Source organism: Saccoglossus kowalevskii, chromosome 17 (genome assembly GCF_978046115.1).
Source record: "Saccoglossus kowalevskii chromosome 17, keSacKowa6.1, whole genome shotgun sequence".
Lineage (NCBI taxonomy): Eukaryota > Metazoa > Hemichordata > Enteropneusta > Harrimaniidae > Saccoglossus > Saccoglossus kowalevskii.
The window spans coordinates 24,967,994-24,991,189 of NC_140657.1; the positions used below are offsets into that span (position 1 = coordinate 24,967,994).

A 23,196-nucleotide genomic window follows, 5' to 3' on the forward strand; every position below is an offset into this window, starting at 1 on the left:
TATCAATCGTTCTGCTTTTCTAGCCTTATTCAAGAGTCTCTCCATAGTTTTTTTTAGGGATCCATTTCTGCTTAATGTCTTGGTATGGTTTAGTGTCATGTCACCATAAGTTAAAAATGGATCATCTGATTTTACGAAACATCATAGTCTGGGTCTTAGTGGTGTTGACTTTCAAGTCCCAATTAGTAGTATAATTTTGAAGTGTGTTAAGTAATGACCGTAATCCACTCTTAGTATTCAAGAACTACATCTGCAAATAATAAACTAGATATTTTCATCTAGGTCATTAGTAGTCTTGTTTAATATTTCAAGTCATTAATTAAAGCAGGGGAGTAGTTACCTGTGCATGCATCAGATGGCCATAGCGTGTCATTGTTTACGAACAAGTGTCTACCCATGAGACTTTGAGTTTTTATCGTGCTTGGAACTCAATTCCTGCACGTGCACAGGTGACGACCCTCCCGGTTTCAAATAAAGTATGACTAAGAGGGCATCCTTGTTTGACTCCATTGACTGTAGAATTTTTCAGTAATAGTGGTGTTCCACTTTTCTGTCTTAACTGATATACCCTATAACTCTATAATAATATAATATTAGTTAAATTTTTGGCTTTTACACTGATATCGTAAGTACTAATTATCCAATTTCAATGAATCTTGGTACATAGATGTTCTAGTACAATGCACCATAGACCTTAGAAAAGGTCTATGAATGCACAGACTTTAGTTTTGGGTTAAAATCAATGCATATTAATTACCTAATTTGCATAGTTAGCCAATTTTCAGCTTTCACAGTGATATCACATATACTTATTATTCCATTTCAATGAAACTTGGTACATTGATGCTCTAGAACAGTGCACATCCCTGCTCAATTTTGGGTTAAAGTCAAATCATATTAATTAATATCTAATTTGCATAATAATTCATAATTTGTTGGTGCCCTGAAACAATATGCAGACATAAGTATGCATAATAATTGCTTAATTTGTATAATAATTCATCTGGTTCATTGCGATAACCCACAGACAGGATTAGTTTAATGATGATAAACATGCATATTGATTATCTTATATTAGCCCATTTCTGCTATCTAAAAAAACATGGATGAAAATTCAAATGTATTTTCTGTATGTATTATAAATTTTGATAATGTGAATCACATTGTTTTCATGTTGTGCATCTCAAATAGCAGACAAATATTAGTTGCCAAGCTTCTCATTTAAAAAGCAAATCTTAAATTTAGAATTAATTTTAATGTGTCTCCAATACTTTCAGCACACAGGAGTTTTTTCTAAGTTTTCTTTGATTTTAATTCCTCTTAGTCATTAGTGAGGAAAGTGACCTAATGTGTTGTAATCAACTCGAAAAGTAATTGGTGACAACATTAACACAGTCAAGAAAGGTTCACTATAATTGAGATACAATGCATCGAAAAATGATTATTGTCACAGTGTAAAGCCTGCTGTAATGCTATCGAGAAGGACAAAACTTGCACTAGACAGGGGGTTCTTTCACTGCTAGAATGGGGTAGACAAGACAATAGTACTAGAAATGAAATACACATACACCAACATATAAAAGTTAAAGCTCAAAGCTTTAATACAAAGCACAGAATAATACAATACATAAATTCACTAAAATTCACTCAGTGCCAGGATGTGGAAATGGATGACAGTCAATGGCTTCTGCAACACAACAACGAAGAGATACAGGAGTCTTGCTTACAGAGAAATGTTGTTATTCTGGAGAGCATTGTTGATAGCAGGAGATCGCAGAGCAGTTCATACAAGTCTCATAGAATGATGACTGAAGCCTGTATCACTTGTCTCACAATATCTCATCAGCAACACACAGAGTACTCACCACAACTGTCCTCAATCTCACCAATTGATAGGCAAAACTGGCCCAGATTCAGGGACACCACCTGGGTTTCCACATGAGCCAATCAGAATGTGATCTTGCTAGCAGCTGTCTCACGTAGGCAAGTCAGTAGATTGTAAACATTCTTTGTTATGTTAACCACACTAGTACACCTGGTAGATTCCAATTGTCCTTCCAGAGTTGAAAACAAGTATGACCTGTCAATCACCTTTGTCCTGTTTTCACCAACACATGAACAGAAATATATACTGTAGAATACTTTATTTTCGCTTGGAATTTATTTTCACTATTTTCACTGAAAGGATGATTCCGTGAAAATAAAATCCAGCGAATATACTTTTCCCCTATATTTCACATTCAACTCATCAAAAATCAGTAAAAATAAATTCCATACAAAACGCCCAAAAAGCCGTTTTAGCGAAAATTAATTCCAGCGAAAATATAGTATTCCACAGTAATTTATTTACAGACTATTAAAAAGCAGTAAATACTAGATTTACAGTCTCATGTTGCCGCCAAGATTTAAAAGTATACATTTAAGAACGTAAGAGATGCGTTTATCATACGCGCATCATAATCCAAACATTTTAATAATTTTTTTTTTTTTTTTTTTTTTTTATTATTATACAATTAACAATACATGAAAAGGAAACAGAACTAAAAGTACAACACAATTACAAATACAACAAAGTATCAGAGTAAGGTAAAGAACATTTTAATAATTTTTTTTTTATTATTATTATACAATTAACAATACATGAAAAGGAAACAGAACTAAAAGTACAACACAATCACAAATACAACAAAGTATCAGAGTAAAGTGAAGAACATTTTAATAATTTAGATTTGTAATCTTTTCCTAGTTCATTTGATATGTAATTTTTTTCACTACCAATTTAAAAAAAATATTTAATAACTACACACTTAATAAGTTTATAGGACAAGAAATCTTACCCTCCATGTGGGCCAATTCGAAACCTTTTCTCACATATTGTGCCTATAAGCCTATAATCACCCCCTCCCCCCTTATGTTCCTGTTTGTTTGTTTTTATTTGTTTTTTTTGTAGAAATTAAAAATTGCAAATCATACCTCAAATAAATCAGATGTTCTTTAGTCCCCGTTGAAATTCATAATCCTGTGATTTAAATTTTCAGTTTTGTCTGTCTGTTTTTAATTGTTTTCATTTAAGTAATCACTATTTATTGATTAGTAAAAATTGCAATCAATAGCTTCAAAATATTACCCATGACGCACACCAGCACCAGGGCATACTGTTGCTAATAACACAATATATTTTTTTAACCAAAGTTTTTGTTGATCTTTTCTGTGAATAAACTAATAAAACTTGAATTTAAGGGTGGATTCATAGATCTCAATATTTTTTACAAAAAAGGACAATAAAAACATGTTGACAAATTATGTTGTAATTACAGGCGACTGAAGATAAATTCAGAATTTTTCACTTGAATATCTTATTAGACAATAAGTAAGTTTTTTCGGTAAATAGGCTGATTCTTGTTTCAATTTTATGACAAAATCTTTAAATTTATTTATTTCACTAATTTTTAAATATAAACAGTATAAACAAAGGTGGCATCAAAATATCATGTGTAATTCAACCAATTCAAAAGTTTTCTGCTGATATATCTCAATGCCATAATTTTCTCTGAAAGATAAGCATTAAACTATTAAAAATCAAATTCAAGTTCAAAATAAAAACAATTGATTTTTTCGAGACACATGTTCAATCGACATCTTTCACGTAATCAATACGTCAAATCTCACAGTAAACAGGAAATAGTCTATTGAATTCTGAATTTTTCATTTGCACATGTAACTAGACAATTGCTGTAAAATCTGTATTAGAAACTGCGGCTTCTATTAAAATGGTACAATGCAACAGAGGGGATGCGGCTTCTATTAGAGCATCTATACATATGAGAAATAAGGAATTTGTGGTTCTCAATTGTTCTAAAAGAATGGGTGTGACTTCTATTAGGGATGCGGCTTCTAATACAGATTTTACGGTACTTATTAATTTCACTACTTCATATCATTCTGATTAAAGAGGATAAAAATTAGCATCATTTGCAGTGTATTTTACATAGATCAAACCTGCTATGTTAATAACTGAGTGAGAAGCAAACATATCAATATATCAGCTAAAAAGTTAGAAGAACCATAAAATCCATTAAAATTAGCATCCTAAAACTCTACTTAATTCATACTTCAACAATTTTGTTCACTTTTTGTTCAAGACGTTTTGGACATAGGATTCTCTGATATTGTTTTTCTTTGCCTTGGAGTTTACACAATGGCATTAGTGCATATAGGATTAGTGATACTATAATTTAATTTAATTAATCATAAATATAGCTCTATAAAAATAGATATTAGCTACTAATTGACCATTTTTGAAGAATTATGACAACATCATTTTGTACACATCATTATTCTAGCGAAAAACCTACGTAATATGATTTATATAATTTTGTACTAAAAAATCAGCTGCTTAGGGTTCTCTTTTATATGGCCGCCAAACGTCCATGTCCTCATTCTTATGAAAACTAATATTCATTATTGCTTTTCCTGGATAAAATTCAACATTTTCACAAAATGTGGAAACTGAAGCTTTTCATACATGTACACACTATGCATAAAAAATAACATTTTCTAAAATGGAAATTAAAAGTTTTTTTTTTTTAAAAAAAACATATTTCTCAACCTAAAGATCCACTTCACAGAAACAATTTTTTCGTAAGACTTGTAATTTGTTGAGGCATCTGTTTTGCCCCCTTCTCTGAACTAACTCTTTGCGCAACTAGAAGGTTAACAGTTGTCAATATCTCCACCAGGTGATCCTCACGATCCTCTCTGATCACATGACAAAAATGATGAATAAACCAAGATCCTTCGTCTTCATTACGCCACGCTTTGGTTCCTGTGATTAGAAAAAATTTACGTTTATAACTTCACATGATAAATCGTCTCGCCAAAATTTTGAAGCCACATTTTGATATACGGTACGGTACATCTTTCTTTTTTGTTAATTTTGGTCAAAAATTATATTTGTGAAAGATGACTTTGGCATACAAAGGGTTTCGAAAGCTTTAAATTTTTATTCTGAATTTGTTATTAAATTTCGATTTTTTCCTGAAATTCTGCAAAAAACAAACTTTTAAAAATCTGCGATATGCACATTTTTAACTGATACATTCCCAGATCAGATACAGTATTTTTTTTTTTTTTTTGGCCTTAATCTTTTCACCACCACTTCCCTCTTTTCATCACAAATTCACAAAATAGTTCTGTTTATAGTCTGCACTGTCCTTAGGATTACGACAAAAAATAGACAACATTTTTGAGCAAAAACTGAAAATTGACTCAAATTTTGTCTGTTGGCTCCAAAAATTGGGTTCATTTCCAGAAATTTTGAAGAATATACACATTTCTTGTTGAATAGATTATAATATGCCGTAATTTTGCAGTATCTGTATCCTACATTATCAGTAAATGGGAATGATAAATAAGGAACAATTAAAAGGTTTTTCCAGGATGGCAGGCATATTTAAAAAAAATAAATAGCAAGAAGCGTCCACTAATTTCCACCATGTTGCACAGATTTCGGGATGAGAAAGATGCCGAATAATAGGGTCATTGCAAGGATATTATAACAGACAATCATACATGTATGCTTGAATCAATTCAGCTTTGCGTTCATCCTCACCTTCACTGGTTGCATGAGCCAATAACATATCAGCATTGACCGGACGTGTTTTGAACGGTAATGATGAATATCCTTCATCCATTTGGACATCGCTTGTAGAGGATGGACCATCATCACTTTGATCACGTACTCCGCCACCATACTGTTTACCACGGCATGCCTGAATTATGAAGATTTTTGGTTTTCCAATGAATTCCGTTAGATTCTCACCATTGAATAATGTCATGATTTCCTCAGATGTTATAATTTCATTGTTATGTCCTGTTTTAATTCCGTCCTGTCAATGAAATAAATTGTACTTAAGACTGACATGGTATATAAATAGGCGTGGGTGGAGTCTATTATTCAAATGAAGTCGCCTTCACCCACATCAACAATGATGACTAAAAGCTCCACATAAACACAATAAACAGTGATTTCATTGCATTATATTTTCTATTTTTCAAACGTGAGTGGCGCCATGAATGTTCAGGGAAGCCATAAATAAAAATAGTAGTGAATTTGACAGCTAGACCATTTACTTTTTCCGGAAAATGGGTTTCTAAACCGTTTCAAATTTGCCGGCATTATAAGCTCTACTCACATCATTTTCAAAATGCCTACTTTGCATACGAGGTGAAATAAACGCCACTAGTGCGTTGTTAGAAAATACAATGGAATGAATTACAGGAAAGAAAATGCAAACGAGCTTTTTTGCAACGTGGGGCATGAGGTTGTCAAAACCAAACAAAATATAAAGCGTCTGTCTGAAAACACAGACGGTGGTTGAAATCAACTTGTCAAAGATAAACGGCATTCATAAGCCGCTCCTAACAATTTTGCCTGTAGTTATGATATATATGCACTCGATGTACCTTTTAATCAACAACCTTCGCCCACTGCGCTCATCGATAAAAGTCCACACGCTGGTGTGTGGCCGATCAGCAATCTCATTCCAATCACGGTTACCAGTAACCAATGTAGAATCGCTTGGAATGCACATGTCATGAAAAACATTCAACGAATTGTTGCGCTTTCCACATGACTGGTATCGAGGGCATGGACGTAGTATTCATTTTTTTAAATAACATAATTCTGAATAAATGAGTGAATTGGATTTACTGCCGCTGTGCTGGTTGGTAATACTGTGGAATACTTTATTTTTGCTGGAATTAATTTTCGCTGAAAAGGCTTTTTGGGCGTTTTGCTTGGAATTTATTTTCACTGATTTTTCATGAGTTTAATGTGAAATATAGGAAAAAAAGTATATTCGCTGGATTTTATTTTCAAGGAATCATGCCTTCAGCGAAAATAGAGAAAATAAATTCCAAGCGAAAAGTATTCTACAGTATGTTTTATTTCCAGCTTGTAGCGACGATGATTATTTTTATCTAATTTGGCAAGAAGCACCATAATATGATGTTTACATACAATTTTGTATGCGAAATGAGTACGTACAGAGTACATTTTGTCGTGAACTTGCTTGGCCAAGTTTTGCCGTGACTGCGCTTTGGGCCAAATTTCTTTCCATTCTTGTGTTTGACTAGACCGGCATAGTTTGCAATTCTTTTTAGTATGTCAACAACAACAAACAATAACCTGTGGTTGCGAAAGAAATCTTGAGCAGTTTCACAATTCTTATTTTCTCTGCCCTATGTCTGTGAACGACCTATCAATGCAAATTCAAAATTGCGTGAGAAACTAGTTGATGCTTTGTAGCAATAATGCAATGGGACTTGTTGTTTTCAACAAGAATTCAAAAATATCATTTTTCACCATAAATAATCATCAAAATTAGATAATTGAAGATATCATCATGAAATGAACAAATTTTTTACCAAAAATGACAAAAATATTTACCAAAATTAGAAAACTAAAGATATCATTACAAAATGAACAAATCTGAGAGAGGTCCACATGTAGTACCTATATATGTAATATCAAAGTAATTGGACTTGCGGTTTTTAACAAGAAGTCGAAAATATCACTTTTTATCAAAAATTACAAAAATATTCACCAAAATTAGAGAATTAAAGATATCATTAAAAAATGAACAAATCTGGGAGAGGTCCACATGTAGTACCTATATATGTAATATCAAAGCAATTGGACTTGCGGTTTTCAACAAGAAGTTGAAAATATCACTTTTTACCAAAAATTACAAAAATATTCACCAAAATTAGAGAATTGACGATATCATCATGAAATGAACAAACCTAAGAGAGGTTTACCCAAGGTACATATACACCAAGTATCGAAGCATTCAGGCTTGTAGTTTTCAAGAAGAAGTTGAAAAAGTAAAACATTGACACCGTCACACGGTCGACGGTCGACAGACGACGAACAATCACTCAAGTTGACAGCAGAGGTGAAAATAATACGAATAGGAATTTATTTATGGAAGATAATACATGTAGGTCAAATTCGTGAACGAATGTGTTTCGTTTCACCTGGGTCTGAGATGATGCAAGGACAATCAACATAAATATTATTTGAATATACATGTAATCTCAGACAATTATTACAGTTCTCTTAGTTGTCTGAAGTAGAAAGTGATTGCCCAGAGACCAGAGATTTATTCTACGCAACATAATTTATGTCTGAATATATTTATTGAACATTGCAGCATAGATCGTGTCACTTTAGTATGAACTGTGCATACTCGTATACCCGATTTGAATTTGGATTCCAACAAGCTGCCTCGTCACCAGAAATGAATTGTTTATTTCACTTTACACAGCTCAGATCAGTAACTATACACATAAACATAAGATTATCTACATTTTAATGAACGATTGACAGTTGCTGTCGTTGAATAATCAGTCAAATTTAGGCGAGGGTTCTCCGAACCCGCCTATTCACATAGTTCATACCCACCATAGACTCCGGTCAGTCAAAATGATTATTTTGAACTGTAGGCATTAATCAGCGATTCTGCCGGTGACGGAGAGATAGAATCCAGGTCAGGGGAAGCCCCATGACCTCAAGATTCTTTTACCCCTTACGTCACGAACCCACGTGACCGAGGCCACCTGGCAACGCCACAGGTAGCCGTCCATCACTCTGGTTCCTTTCTCTCTGCCTCGAGGACTTAGACCAACGCGACGGAAAGAGTGGGGAGGTTGGGGGGGACCCGGAGTCTATGGTGGGTATGAACTATGTGAATAGGCGGGTTCGAAGAACCCTCGCCTAAATTCACTACGTTCAATTACCCACCATAGACTCCGGTCAGTCAAAATGACTATTTTGAACTGTAGGCAGAGTCAGACACCGATAGGTGGCGGGTTTTTCCGAGCAAACAGAAAAAAAAGGAGAATGATGAAAGACTTTCCCCCAGTCCGGGATGAAAAACAAACCCAAAAACCTAAGTTAAGACCCAAGAAGGGTGGTGTCTTACCTTGCCTGTGCTGTCCCAGAAGCAAGAAGCCAATACTGCTGTGGTGACAGGGTTTGGTGTGCCCGAGAAAGCTAGACCCAAGCCGAACTCAGGGGTGATAAGCTTGAAGTAGGACCGAAACAGTTCGCATGAGGGCGTAGGTCGACAGAAGCGAAACCTGGGAGCTTCCAGGAAGTGCTAGTGGAACAGACAATCTGCCCGCAAAAATGCAGAGACTGACTTATCGCCCCTGCAGTCGTTCGGGCTGGGTCAGCAAACAAGGCCTGACCCGCTACGACGGGGCCTAACCTGAAGAGACCCTGCTCAATAGATTGGGTGTCTCCTAGGTAGTAGTTGATGAAGACGTTCTGCGTTCTCCAGAAGCCTGCCCTCAGAATGTGTTTGAGGGGGGCACCTGACGCTAGCGCTAGTGAGTTAGCAATCGCACGGACCTCATGTTCTTGTACTTGGTGTCTCTGCAAGGTCTGTGTTGAGGAGGATAGTGTATTATAGACCTCCAGTACAGTCGCAGTAATCCACCTGGGGATGGAAGTCAGGGAAACCGGCTTATCCCGCTTGTCAGGGCCGTAACACAAAAACATGTGTTTGGTTCCCCGTCTAGAAAACCTGGTACGGTTCTCGTAGCAACTCAGCGCTCGGACCGGGCAGAGAAGCAATTCCTCCTGATCTTCCGGACTGACAATATTTGCCAGCCGGGGGATGACGATCGGTTGAGGATCGTGTCCTGGGATTTGGTTCTTGGCGAGAACCCGATTCGTGTCTTAGTACAACTTGATCGCCCATAAAAGCGGCACAACCGTCCGCAAAGGATAGTGCGCGCCTAGCTTTGACCGGCGCCTACCTGAGGTGAGGGCCAGTAGGAAGACTATTTTCCACATCAAAAAAAAAAAATTGAGTGGTGCTGATTGAAGAGGCTCAAAAGGCGGTCTGCTTAGAGCGGACAACACAGCCGACAAGTCCCAGTTGGGCAGTTCCCTTGCATGGGGTCTCAGCGTCTGGAAAGCAGTAAATAGTCTCCTAATAGTAGGACAATCAGTTAGTCTTGTTCCCGTACGTTTGAATGGTAGGGCACAAGGCCGACCTGTAGCCAACGATAGCTGCGTAGGACAAACCCACTTCGTCAAACAGGTGGACGAAGGAGCCTGCTACCTGGCCAATAGAGGGATGGTATCGATCAATCTCCCTTCCGCTACACTAACCAGTGTATGCTCGCAGCCTAGAAGTGTAGGCTGCATTGGTGGAATCCCAGTTCGCCCTGGCCAGGACATTGGCAGCCCGCTCAGATAAAGCTTTCGTATGTGCAGGTCTAATGAGAGCCTCTATGCGGGTAAGTGATACCCGCTGGGCTCGTGGTAGTGCGCCGTCTGGTTGGGACGGCATGTCCGGTAAGTCCAGAAGCACTGCTGGTGTTTCGACTATCGTTTCCGACAGAAGTGGAAACTAGGCCCTGTTTGGCCAATTGGGTGCGACCAATGATAATATGCAGGTGTGCACCTGTCGAAGTCTTCTCCGGTGCCCGGTGGACTAGCGGGAAGGGAGGAAAAGCGTACACAACTAAGTAGATCCGCGGGGTAGCAAAGCGACCCTGGCCCAGGCTCCTGGAGTCAGCAGGAGTGTTACGTATGTCGGGAGCTTGGTGTTCCGGGGTGCGGCAAACGGTCTAACCTTGGACCGTCCACAGCCGAAACAGCCTGGAGGCTACCCACTGGGCTATCAGCCACTCCGTGTTCTGGAGACGGAGTCGCCCTGAAAGGGCGTCGCCAGACTGTTCCTCACCCCTGGAAGGTGGTGTGCAGTTAGCTCCACATTGTATTCCAGGCACCAAAGGAGGATTTTGCTCTGCTAGGACTGACAACGATGGGGAATGCGTCTCCCCCCCTCCTTCTTGAAGGAGACCACCGCTGCGTTGTCTGTGCGGAGCAGGACTCTGTGGTCTCGAACTACGGGTAGAAAGCGTGGTAGTGCTAGGTACACTGCTCACAGTTCGAGCCGGTTGATATGGTGGTCCTAAAACTATGCGGGAGCCATATCCTTGGGCTTGTTCGTCCAATAGATGCGCTCCCCAACCCTGGGGGGAGGCATCTGTTACCAGAGTCATACCTGCGGCGAGCGGGTCCAAGAGGGCCCCTCTGCCCAAGGTTGGTCAGTGACGACCACCAGGGCAGGGCTTCCTTCACTTGGTCCGAGATCGAAACCTGCCTATCTAGTTCCCATAGGAGAGCTTGGCGTTATAACAAGCGTTATACCGGGCGGCTGCGTAGTGCGGCCTGGGGAACGACCCTTCGAACTGAGGTCATCATTCCGATGATCCGCATTAGTTCACGGAGGGACACCGAGGGAACGCTGACTAGGCATTCGGCTAGGCTGCTTAGCGCTAAGCAATATGCTTGAAATAGCTAAGCCAAGCTTACCTCTGTGTCAAAACTCCATGCCCAGGACACCAACTGCGCGTTGGCTCGAGGTGGGACTTGTCGATTTACTAACGAGCCCAACTGGTGAAGTAAATCCTGTGTTAGCCTGATGCGTTTGGCTATTACCCCTTGCCCGGGTTGTTGGTAACCAGTAGTCTGGGTACGGATTAAGGTGTACCGACATCTGGTGAAGCAGCAGCACTACCTGTTTCATCCCTCTGGCGAACACGTAGGGCGCTGTGCCTAACCCGAACGGGGGGGGGGGGGGCACCGAAGTTTGAATACTTGGCCCAGCTGGGCGATTCGAAGGAGATGGCAACTCGTTAGGTGCATCGGTACGTGCAGGTAGGCCCCGCTTAAATCTAGCGGGGCTAGCCAGTCAAAACGGTGGATGGAGAGAAGAACCCTGAATGGTGTCTCCATATGGAACCGATCGAGGGGCACGTACTGATTCAGTCTGTCTAGGTCCAAAACTGGACGCCTGCCACTTGTAGATTTGGTACTACGAACACATTTGGGTAGAAGCCTGGACTTAGTTCCGGCTGATGTACCCTGTGTATGGCGTCTTTCCCCAGCAAACTGCTACTTCCTGTCTGATTGCTTCCGCCTTGCGGGAGTCCCCTGGCAGTGCCCAACAGGGGAGACACTGACGGGGGGAAGTGGAGATTTCAGCGGTATGCCGTAAACGGATGTCACCACCTGGAAAGGTCCAGGTATCGGTCACCCGCCGTCTCCAAACCGGACTACACCGGCGCAATCTGTGTACGACAGGGATGTGTGGCCATGTGTTCGGCAGTTGCAAGGGGGGAGGGTGCTCCCTTCCCCCATGAGGCGAGTTCCCCAAGGCCTGAAGTAGTCACTAAGTTGTGACCTGGCCACTCACCGAACACGTGCCTGTCTCCCCCGGTTGCAGAGGTGAGCGTCAAACATGCTTCCCCTGCTGCCGGGTAGACGTCCGCCCAGAGAGGGTGAGGAGCCACCACCTGGCTCTTACCTCCCTGGGGGCACGCCACTACCCTTCCCTCCCATGGAAGGGTATAAGCGCTTGCCTCCTGGCTGACTCTGGCTAGCGGGCAACGCCCTAGGGCGTTGTGTTTTCTGTGCTTGGGGTGCCCTCCGCTTGCCCATGGCAGGACCAACTGGCTAGCGGATTCAATCTGAACCCTCTGATTCATTGCACTCCGAAGCTCCGAGACTGTACCCACCATTCCCTGAACAATGAGGGTGGAGGGTGTCACTGAGGTGGGGGACGTACCCCAGCTCAGCTTGTCGGCGAAAACACGTGCGTCTAAGGCCGCGTCTCGTAGCACAGTAGTGGCCCTGGCCAAGCGAGCCAGGCAACACTAGGGGGTGTCGCACGTAGATGTGCGGTGGCCCACCAGTAAAAATGTCGCCTGGTCTAGGAGGCTGGTGCGTTCTGCCTCCAAGGTCACCAGAGTGCTGGGCACGCATAATAATACGCTCAAGCAACTCTGCCCTCAGGGCTAGATGGGTCGTCCTCAATTGGCAAAGACACCCATGGAACGCGGCTATCCCCCTTTGCCCGGTTTGCCAAATTCGTGGTACCGGGGTCTGGGGAAGGAGCCTTGGAATCCGGTTGGGGGCGTTTTGGTCTCATCCCACGCTGATCCCGAAACACACCGACTGGGTAGCGTTTGGTCCAGTGGGAAGTGTTGCCTAACGTTATCCCCACCCGGGGGCCTTAAGCATTACATCCTCCGCGGCTGACCAACGCCGCCCATCAACACCGTTTGCGTGCTCTGCGCCCCACTCCGCGCTCAGACGGCCAGGGGAGAGATGTGCCGACGGGGTTGCTTTGGATCCCGACGCCCGTGATCCCATAAGCGTTGAAGCAACCTTAGGTGGTCGCTTTAGGATCAAGGGTGGGGGTATATACATCGTATCACTGGGATCGATGATACTCCGCCTCACCCCAAAAGCGTGGCTCACCGAGTCATACAGATGGAAGACTCTGAGGGACCGCCCGGAGTACCGGCTGTATCCAACGCGAGCGAACGCGTCTCCTTTAACTTAAAATATGTGAGAGGGAGCGTGTTCGACTGTGCGTCTCATGACAGGGTCGGTTCCCTCTGGGGACGCCCGTGGGTCGGCAAGAAAGGAGTCAAAACCCACAGCGGGGACCGGACACAAGGATAAATTCGTTACCGTTGTACCGTTACCACGTGACGAACCCTAGCTGGCTGAAAGTGGGAGGGGGGTCAACGCGCGCCCTGCCCTGAAAGTCCTGCCCCGAGATCGGAGACTTGGCTGCCAGCACCCCGTTGGCATTCAGTGCCCGCGGATCCAGAGAAGGGCCGGTGCAATTAGCCTGAGCCTCGGCCAACCCCCAAAATAGTGGGAGAGCCGTGACTGGGAACGGGGGTTCCCCGGAAGAGACGTGTTTGAATGCAAACATGCTTTCGTGTCTCTTCCTGCTTGTCCACCGAGGGGACACAGTGGAGACAGCTCGCTCCGACTGCGTCTGATCTACCCGGCCTGCCAGGGACGCAATTGCCCCGACAGTCCTTCGACCAAAGCCCTCAACTCGGAGGCAAACTCGGCGCCGTGTGAGGAAGGGTCCACGAAGAGACCCGCAACGGGCCCCATAGGAGGAAAGCCTCCAGGGGCACAGCCTCGCTGCAGCCGGTAAAATTGGGTAAAAAACACCGCCTGAAAAAAAAGACTGTGAGGATGCCCTCCGATCAGCGGGGGAGACCGAGAAAATATCGATACCTCCGCAGTCGGGCCTCTTACTTGACGTCCCGGTACATGAAGTACCGGTAGCCGAGCGTGAGGACTTTCCACTCATGCAAAACACGCAACTCACTTTAACCAATTTGTTTACTGGACGCGCGACCTTGCTGTGACGCGGTCAGTGTCAGCGATTTTGATGGCTCTGAAAGAAAATCTCAGGCCTCAGAACTCCAGTGAAAAAAACACGCTTTCACGCAAAAAAACCCGAAACCCACACGTAGCCACGGCAAAGCATCTCAGATGCGGGTTCTATGCTGGTAGATTCTGAATAAACCACTGTACGGTCGGCTCGGAAGACGAGGAGACCGGAAGAAAAAGGCAGCGAGCCTTGGAGCTGTCATTACATCGATATATTGCTAAATACATTAAAAATAAAAGACGACATGCATGAGAGAGACGAATTACAGTTGTAAAAGGTGCCGCCATGAGATCAACATGTGACTACGTAGTGGCGCCGGATTTTGATTTCTTTGCTCTCTAGATTTCATCTCCACTCGAGGCGGAGAGAAATTAAGAGTGAAGGACGGCTACCTGTGGCGCTGCCAGGTGGCCTCGGTCACGTGGGTTTGTGACGTAAGGGGTAAAAGAATCTTGAGGTCATGGGGCTTCCCCTGACCTGGATTCTATCTCTCCGTCACCGGCAGAATCGCTGATTAATGCCTACAGTTCAAAATAGTCATTTTGACTGACCGGAGTCTATGGTGGGTAATTGAACGTAGTGAATTAGAATACTAAGCTCCACCCAGCCCATGGGTCATAAATGTCAGCCTTCAAGAATACTAAACAAAACAATATAGTGCAGTGCAGTGCAGTGCAGTGCAGTGCAGTGCAGTGCAGTGCAGTGCAGTGCAGTGCAGTGCAGTGCAGTCTAGTGCAGTTGGGTGGGATGCAGTGGAGTGGGATGCAGTAGATTGGATTGGAGGACATACCTTTTGACCATGACTACCAAAAAACACAAATAAACTTGAGTATGAAACATTGATGGCAACATCATTCTTGATCTTGTTTTTGATAACATTAAGATAATTTAAGATGCCATCTCTGTTCAAGTTGTGCTGAGGTGGCAGTACTACGTAATGAAGGAAATCACCAAATGTTCTCCTGATATTATCTTCATCAATACGAGAACCTGGAAACAGAGAAGAGCTGTGATTACTGCAATGCACTATTAAAGAGCTGCAATTTGTATAAAATTTATAACTTTGAGTGTAATTATGTTACTTAATTTGTGCAAAACACACCTTCTCGGCTGTCAGTATAATTATTCAAAATAACAACCAATCCTTTTCCACGCGTATAACAATTTTTTGTTCTTGCTTGAAGCATTCCTTCCGAAAGTCCAGCATCATCTGTTGAAATAAAACACATGATACAACATGGTGTCATGGTGCTGTTTAAGGTGTCGCTAACATTGTTCTGATGAAAAATTGAAACTTATGCCTAGTACCAAGAAATAAACAGAGATATTTATTAATTTGCATAATCATCCACTTTGTGAGAAATGCTATACCGGGATTCAAAATACATTTTTTGTACCTACAGATCTAATTTAGTGTATTTGGTGTATTTGAATGGCAAAGTTTGCTTTCACAAAACAAAACCCCATATTTTTTCCGAAATTTTCATCAAGCCATTATGTCCATTCAGTTCAAAATTAACGGAAAATTTCTAGAAAAATACACACACAAAAATATGCAAAAACACCACCCAAACAATGAAAGTATTGTCTGCCAAAACTTAAATCTGAAAGTTCTAACATTTTAGAGTTACGGTATATACTGATTAAAAGGTGACATTTGTGTCGTTTATAAACTGAGTTATTTATTGGCTTCACTGCAAAAATTCCTATCATGTATTACTGAATCGAGTGCACTCTAAACAAAACTACCCAAGGAAGTATGCAATGCTTCATGTTGTAACTTCCCTCATACACAGTGGTAACACGAATAAAATAGTTATCCGATAAAATCAGGGGGGAGACATAGCCATAACAGGAAACAACTCATGATTTTGGTTTTTATCTCAGTGTGATGCTTTTGGGACTACTTTATTGTATGCATCAGAATACATACTTTTGAAATGATGTTATATGTCACCTGATCACCCAAGTGTATTAATATGTAATCAAAGAAAGCTTAGAAAGAACTCCCATGTGCTGAGAGTATTGGAGACACATTAAATATAATTCGAAATTACTTAGCTGAAAACTAATTATGCAAATCAGAAAATTAATATGACCAGATTTGAGTGTAAAACTAATGAGGTCTGCGCAATGTAACAGAAAATCTATGTCTCCAAGTTTAATTGAAATGTGATTAGAACCAAAAAATTATGAATTATTATGCTTATTAGGGAATTAATATGAACAGATTTTTACCCCAAACTAATTAGGTTTGTACATTGTCCTAGAGCATCTTTGTACTAAGTTTCATTGAAATGGAATAATTAGTACCGTGAAAACTCCAAAATCTCGACCCCTCTAAAAATTCGGCCGCCTATTTATTTGCCGGGGTTCGGTGTTTTATTTACCTCCAAATTTTCGACTCCACTAAGAATTGCCGACTCATTCCTATTCGAAAATTGCGACCAGTTTTAGTTTTCCCCCAAACGAAAAAAAAACCGATGTGAGCGTTCAAACGGGACCTTCCTCGAAGGCATGAATCCGGGTTTCTGATTGACTGAGAGATTTTTATTTTATTGGTAACGAAAATATATTCTAAATAAACGAAGTTTCAAATAAAAACGAACACAAAAATCTCGGCATGCTGTGTTTCTGAATTGTTGATTATTACTGTACTCAGTAGTGATTATAATAATGTACACAAAATAAATTTGTTGAATGGTTATGAAATACAAATAAAAGTCAACTTAGTTTCATCGTAAGCGAATGATTCCGGTCTCGTATAAACGTTTGATGCTGTAGGATATCCGCCATGTTCTCTTAGGTCAAATAGGTCAAATCGCTAATTAACCAATCAAAAAGCTGGATGATGCCAACGTGTTCAAATTACCATAGCTTATTTAAATATGTTAATGTTATTGAACGCAATGCGGAAGAGATTGGTGTTGTAGTACGATATTTTGGCTTGGATTTTGATGCGAAAACGGCATGATTTTTTTTAAATAAAAAAATTAGTTGTTTTTAAAAAATAAACTGGTCATCTGAAGAATAATTTAACATTGTTCACAGTGATAACAGCTCATTCTCGAAAGGAAGCTTACCCGCTCACGCTAGTCACGATAAAAATCATACACGTGTACTCTTGAATAGACAGACGTCAATGACTACGGTAAAACTTAGACTCTATTTTAGCCGGCAGGATTGATTGAAATGTCCAAAAAATGACGCCAAAATACACCTTAAAAGTCCCATTTTATTTTCTTAAATCCCATTTTATTTTTTAATCCAAGGGCGAATTTACGGCAGAATTTGGTCCCTCAAATAAGGGACACGTGAGCTTTGATTCTAACCGGATACATTGCACTGGGTCGGGGAGATAGTTTGCTAAACTTCCATGTATCTTTTGTCCAATGGGTACCTGTACTTCGAACATTCGCAAGTTTTCCTAGGTAGTGCGAGACAGCTTTGTCTTTTGACCTATTAGTTTTGTGCTGACCTCTTCTCCGCGTCTTGATGTTTTGTTTTGCTTGTCATAATACTCACTGATTGATGACTTTGTTTAGATTTTGAGTTACAACTCGGCCACGACCTTTGCTTTTACCGTGAAACATGAGAAAGTTTACGTCAATTGACGGACATTGCATTTTTTAAAAACTAATGAAGCACACTGTCTATCATCTCCATTTTTTCATTTGCTGATTTCTATTCTGAAAAATTCGACCGTCCGAAAATGCACCTTAATTTTGACTCTAAAAACACGTCACATTTCTAACACCAATTATTTAAAACCGGTCGAAATTTTGGAGTTTTTACGGTGCTTTAGATATCAGTGTGAAAGCTTAAAATTGGTTAATTATGCAAATTAGGTAATTAATATGTACAGATTTTAACCCACAATTATTCAGGTCTGTCTATTGTCCTACAGCATCCATGTACATTCATTGATATGTGATGTATAGTACCTGAGATATCAGTGTGAAAGTTGGTTAATTATGCAAATTAGGTGATTAATATGCACAAATATTTACCGGAAACTAATTGGGTCAGCATAATTCTAGATTCATTGAAATGTGATTAGTACTTTAGATATCAGTAGAAAAGCTGAAAATTAATTATGCAAATTAGGTAATTAATATGCACAATTATTTACCCTAAAACTAATCAGGTCTCTGCATAGTCCTAAAGGATCTATGTACCAAGTTTCATTGAAATGCGATGATTAGTACTTGAGATACCCGTGGAAAAGCTGAAAATTAACTAATTATGCAAATTAGGTGATTAATATGCACAAATATTTATCGAAAACAATCAATCTCTGCATAGTCCTTGAGTATGTAAGTACCAAGTTTCATTGAAATGTAATGCTAACTACTTATATCAAATGCTGAAAATTAATTAATTATGCAAATTAGGTAATTAATATGTACTGATATTACCATAAAAACTATCAGGTCTGTGCAGTGTCGTATGACATCTATGTACCAAGTTTCATTGAAATGTGATGATTAGTACTTGAGATATCAGTGGAAAAACCGAAAATTGACTAATCATTATGCAAATTAGGTAATTAGTATCCACGGATTATTACCAAAAACTAATCAAAACCTAGCATTAGTTCAGAGCATCTATGTACCAAGTTTCATCAAAATCCAATGAGTGGTTGTTTAGATATCAGTGGTACAGTCATGGAACCACTAAAAATAGCTAATTATCATGCAAATTAGGTAATTAATATGCACGGATTTTTACCAAAAATTAATCAAATCTGCGCATATGTTCAGAGCATCTATGTACCAAGTTTCATCAAAATCCAATGAGTGGTTCTTTAGATATCAGTGGAACAGTCATAAAACAGCTAAAAAATAGCTAATTATCATGCAAATTAGGTAATTAACGAGCATGGATTTTTACCAAAACCTAATCAAATCTGCGCATTGGCCCAGAGCATCTATGCACCAAGTTTCATCAAAAACCGATGTATGGTTCTTGAGATAGCAGTGGAACAGTCGGACACACATACACACATACACACACACATACACACATACACACATACACACATACACACATACAGACACACTAACTGCAAAGACTCCCATTTTGTGCTTCGCACATGGGAGTCAAAAAGTACGGTAGTGGTTTTGGTGTAACTGAAAATGGCATCATATGGCTCTCTGTTTATTTTGATGTTTTGTGTGTTCCTGATTCAACACATCACACTCGGACTAATCTTAATGAAAGTTAGTGATCAGTAATATTTTCCTGGACCAAAAATAGATATCACTATATTACATAATTTAGACAAGATACATTTCCAAATTATGCAAAATTTTGCCATACATGATTATGCATTCATTACCTTTATCCATTGATTTTTTTTTAGTTGCTCGCAAAGGTATGGCTTTGGCTGATGCACCATGGGTAATAGGTGGATCATCAACAGACATTGCGCAGTCATCTTTATCATGTATACCTGGATGTAATAAAAATACGATGTTGTTACCATTCATAAACTTTCAAAGAGTATAGAAGCAGATAACAAAATTTATAAGACATTTAAAAAAAATAATCCCAATTCTATAATCTTTTAAGAGAATTAAGGCCTCATATTTTACATCTAATTGTGAAGTTAATACTTGAAGGCATGAAAGCAGTCAGCTTTGACTTTGAAAGCTTTGAAAGTCACATTTACGCTAGCTTTGCAAATCTGCAATTTGCATGACTACAAGTTCATGTGAAAAAGGATTAACTCTTAATTTATGTCAATTACACATGCTTAAAGGCTTCTAAACAATTATTTCCATGCTTGTCACGCTGTAGTAACAAGCTCCAGCCAAGCTCTGGTAAAAACATGTTTTCTAGAACTTACAGGTCGATTATGTCGTGCCAAAGTGGATGCATGTGACTATGAATATCCCAGCAGTGACTGTGTGTAATATTTATGACAATAAATAGTGTGCGAGCTGGAATTTTGGCGGATAAATGTCAAAAACACGAACCGGGAAAGGGACACGCTACTAATCTTGAATAATTAACTACTGTCAATCAAAGTCTCGTGATGTTGGACCGCTGAAACAGGATGCGTCATAGGCTATGCAAGTGATTAACAACACTCATTAGCATAGCCACACCTCCAATTGACACTTGCTCGGAGCAAGTGAATTGGGCCTTTAAGACATAAACATGGTTACTGTAAACAAAGACACTAGAAAATACATTTTCTAGTTTCTTTGCTATAAAGTACTTTATTTTCACTTGGAATTTATTTTAGCTATTCTCCCTGAAAAGATAAATCAGTGAAAATACTTTTTTTTCTTATAATTTACGCCCATCTTTTCAAAAATCAGTGAACATAAAATTTATAAAAAAAAATTCCAGCTAAAATGAAGTATTTTACAATAGTTCCAAATGAAAAATTGAAAATATTGAAATATAACTGAAAATATTTCTTTCATGGTAATCTTTCAAATTATTTATTTATTGAAATGTCACTGCAAGTGTTAAAACAAGAGATTCAATTCAATTCATTCTAAGAAATTGTATGTGTTTCAATAAACTGAACTATAGTTTTTAGCACTTCTATTATTTTCGGGGAAAGAGTTTTTTTAGGCCCCCTCACCCCTCTTCTGACTCCAACCCCTAAAATTATAATATAGTACAAGGAGACAACTTTCGTACATTAGTTGTGTTCACGTTACACGTAGTACAGACTAAGATTTAAGCTGATTTAGGCTTATCTAGCATATTTGTGTTTCGGCTAAACCCAATTGCGTCCACGTACAGAGAAGGCCAGTCGTTAGCACAGGCTAAGGGGCAAGCCGCTATGAACAAAAAAATGGATGACACGCGCGAGGTTCTATTTCTGCTGTTTCGTTTTAATTTTGAAGCGACGTGCACAGGAACACGAGAGAAGACGGACCCAACTTATTTGGATGCACAGAAACAGTAACAGAATACAGAGTTTTATTAATGCATGTCGTAGACAGCGAAACAAATTTATTTTGTCTACGATTGGTGCTGCTGTACGCTCTACTACAGCGACCCGATCAGTGTGGAAGAGTGTACACTGAGCTCGGTTGCCATTTTGGGAATGAAAAAGTTGGATATATTTGATTACGTGCATAATATTCACACCCAAAGGTCGCCGTAGAGGGCGCTTCACGCACGTTTGCTTAGCACGGACTAAGGAATTTGACCTCTTAGCCCGTACTAAGGAGCTGTGCGTGAACGCAACTAATGTGTACACCTGGTGTGTACACTGACTTGGTGTAACGTTCAAGTGCCGGAGCCTCGATTCCTCCTTTATTCCAGTAACCCGGATGTGACATTACCTCATTAATACATCGTGAATAATACATAGGAGTATCGATATACAAGTTTAATATTGGTAGATACTTGGACATTACAAAAATCTGAAAATTTTGTTTATGTTTTTTTTTTTACATAGAAACGAAAACAATCCATTTTTCATTTTTGGCACAGATCTAGAAGCAGTACCTACACATGAATTGGTGACGTCATAAAATACATGACCTTCAATCGGGGTCGTTTCCTCGGTATATACGAATTGGTATATACAAATTACAATAAAGATACTTAAGACATTACACATAAGGTAAAACAAATCACGTGACAATATAATGATAATAACGGTAATAAATCCTAGCTTAACAGTTGAACAGAACGCTCATATAGTCAGTCGGGTCACGCCGAGGGTCACGAACTGTGTTGCAAAATGGCCGTGTGGTTGAAACAGGGTCATGGCGTGACGGGTGAGGAAGACATCATTAAACACTCAAAATCACAATAAAACGGGGAAGTGGTTGCATATTACGGCGTAGCCAACATGGGAAATAAAAAAACACCCAATACAAACGACATGGGTTCGAATCACACTAGATACACACTCACCAGAACCGAAGCAATCAGAACCCAGCAATCGTTTTGGCTTTTCCGTTCAACTCATCGAAACACTGGAGTAGTTAGAAAAATGAACACCACTTAACGACCAACGTCGTGGCGTGGTACACAAGCGTGCCATCAAAATAAAACAAGCAGCCTATCGGCTGAGATAGCTCCACTGTTAGAAATGCACATTTCAATTAAAGAACTGAAGACATCATCAGAAAATGAACAATATGTATAGTATCAAAGCAATCGGACTTACAGTTTTTAACAAGAAGTCGAAAATATCACTTTCTACCAAAAATGACTAAAATATTCACCAAAATTAGAGAATTGAAGATATCATCACGAAATGAACAAATCTGAGAAAGGTCTACATGTAGTATCTATATATGTAATATCAAAACAATTGAACTTTTGGTTTTTAACAAGAAGTCGAAAATATCACTTTTTACCAAATATGACAAAAATATTCACCAAAATTATAGAATCCAAGATATCATCACGAAATGAACAAATCTGAGAAAGGTCTACATGTAGTACATGTATCTAAATATGTAATATCAAAGCAATCGGACTTGTGGTTTTTAACAAGAAGTCGAAAATATCACTTTTTACCAAAAATTACAAAAATATTCACCAAAATTAGAGAATTGAAGATATCATCACAAAATGAACAAATCTGAGAGAGGTTCACATGTAGTACCTATATATGTAGTATCAAAGCAATTGGACTTGCGGTTTTTAACAAGAAGTCGAAAATATCACTTTTTACCAAAAATGATAAAAATATTCACCAAAATTAGAGAATTAAAGATATCATTAAAAAATGAACAAATCTGGGAGAGGTCCACATGTAGTACCTATATATGTAATATCAAAGCAATTGCACTTGCGGTTTTTAACAAGAAGTCGAAAATATCACTTTTTACCAAAAATGACAAAAATATTCACCAAAATTAGAGAATTAAAGATATCATTACAAAATGAACAATTCTGAGAGAGGTCCACATGTAGT

At 39.6% G+C, this 23,196-nt stretch overlaps 1 protein-coding gene across 1 annotated transcript in view; it reads right to left on the reverse strand.

The window, feature by feature from the left end:
• Window positions 1-1,577: 1,577 nt before the first annotated feature.
• LOC102807660 (caspase-3-like) overlaps window positions 1,578-23,196 on the reverse strand; it is a 30,272-nt gene continuing 8,653 nt past the window's right edge. Inside the window, exons 2-6 of the mRNA XM_085492469.1 lie at window positions 19,633-19,746; window positions 15,394-15,501; window positions 15,082-15,281; window positions 5,612-5,888; window positions 1,578-4,825 (exon numbers count right to left, since the gene is read on the reverse strand). Of these exons, the coding sequence (XP_085348595.1) occupies window positions 4,623-4,825; window positions 5,612-5,888; window positions 15,082-15,281; window positions 15,394-15,501; window positions 19,633-19,746 (902 nt within the window). The 3' untranslated portion in view covers window positions 1,578-4,622. The remainder of the gene's footprint in view (window positions 4,826-5,611; window positions 5,889-15,081; window positions 15,282-15,393; window positions 15,502-19,632; window positions 19,747-23,196) is intronic.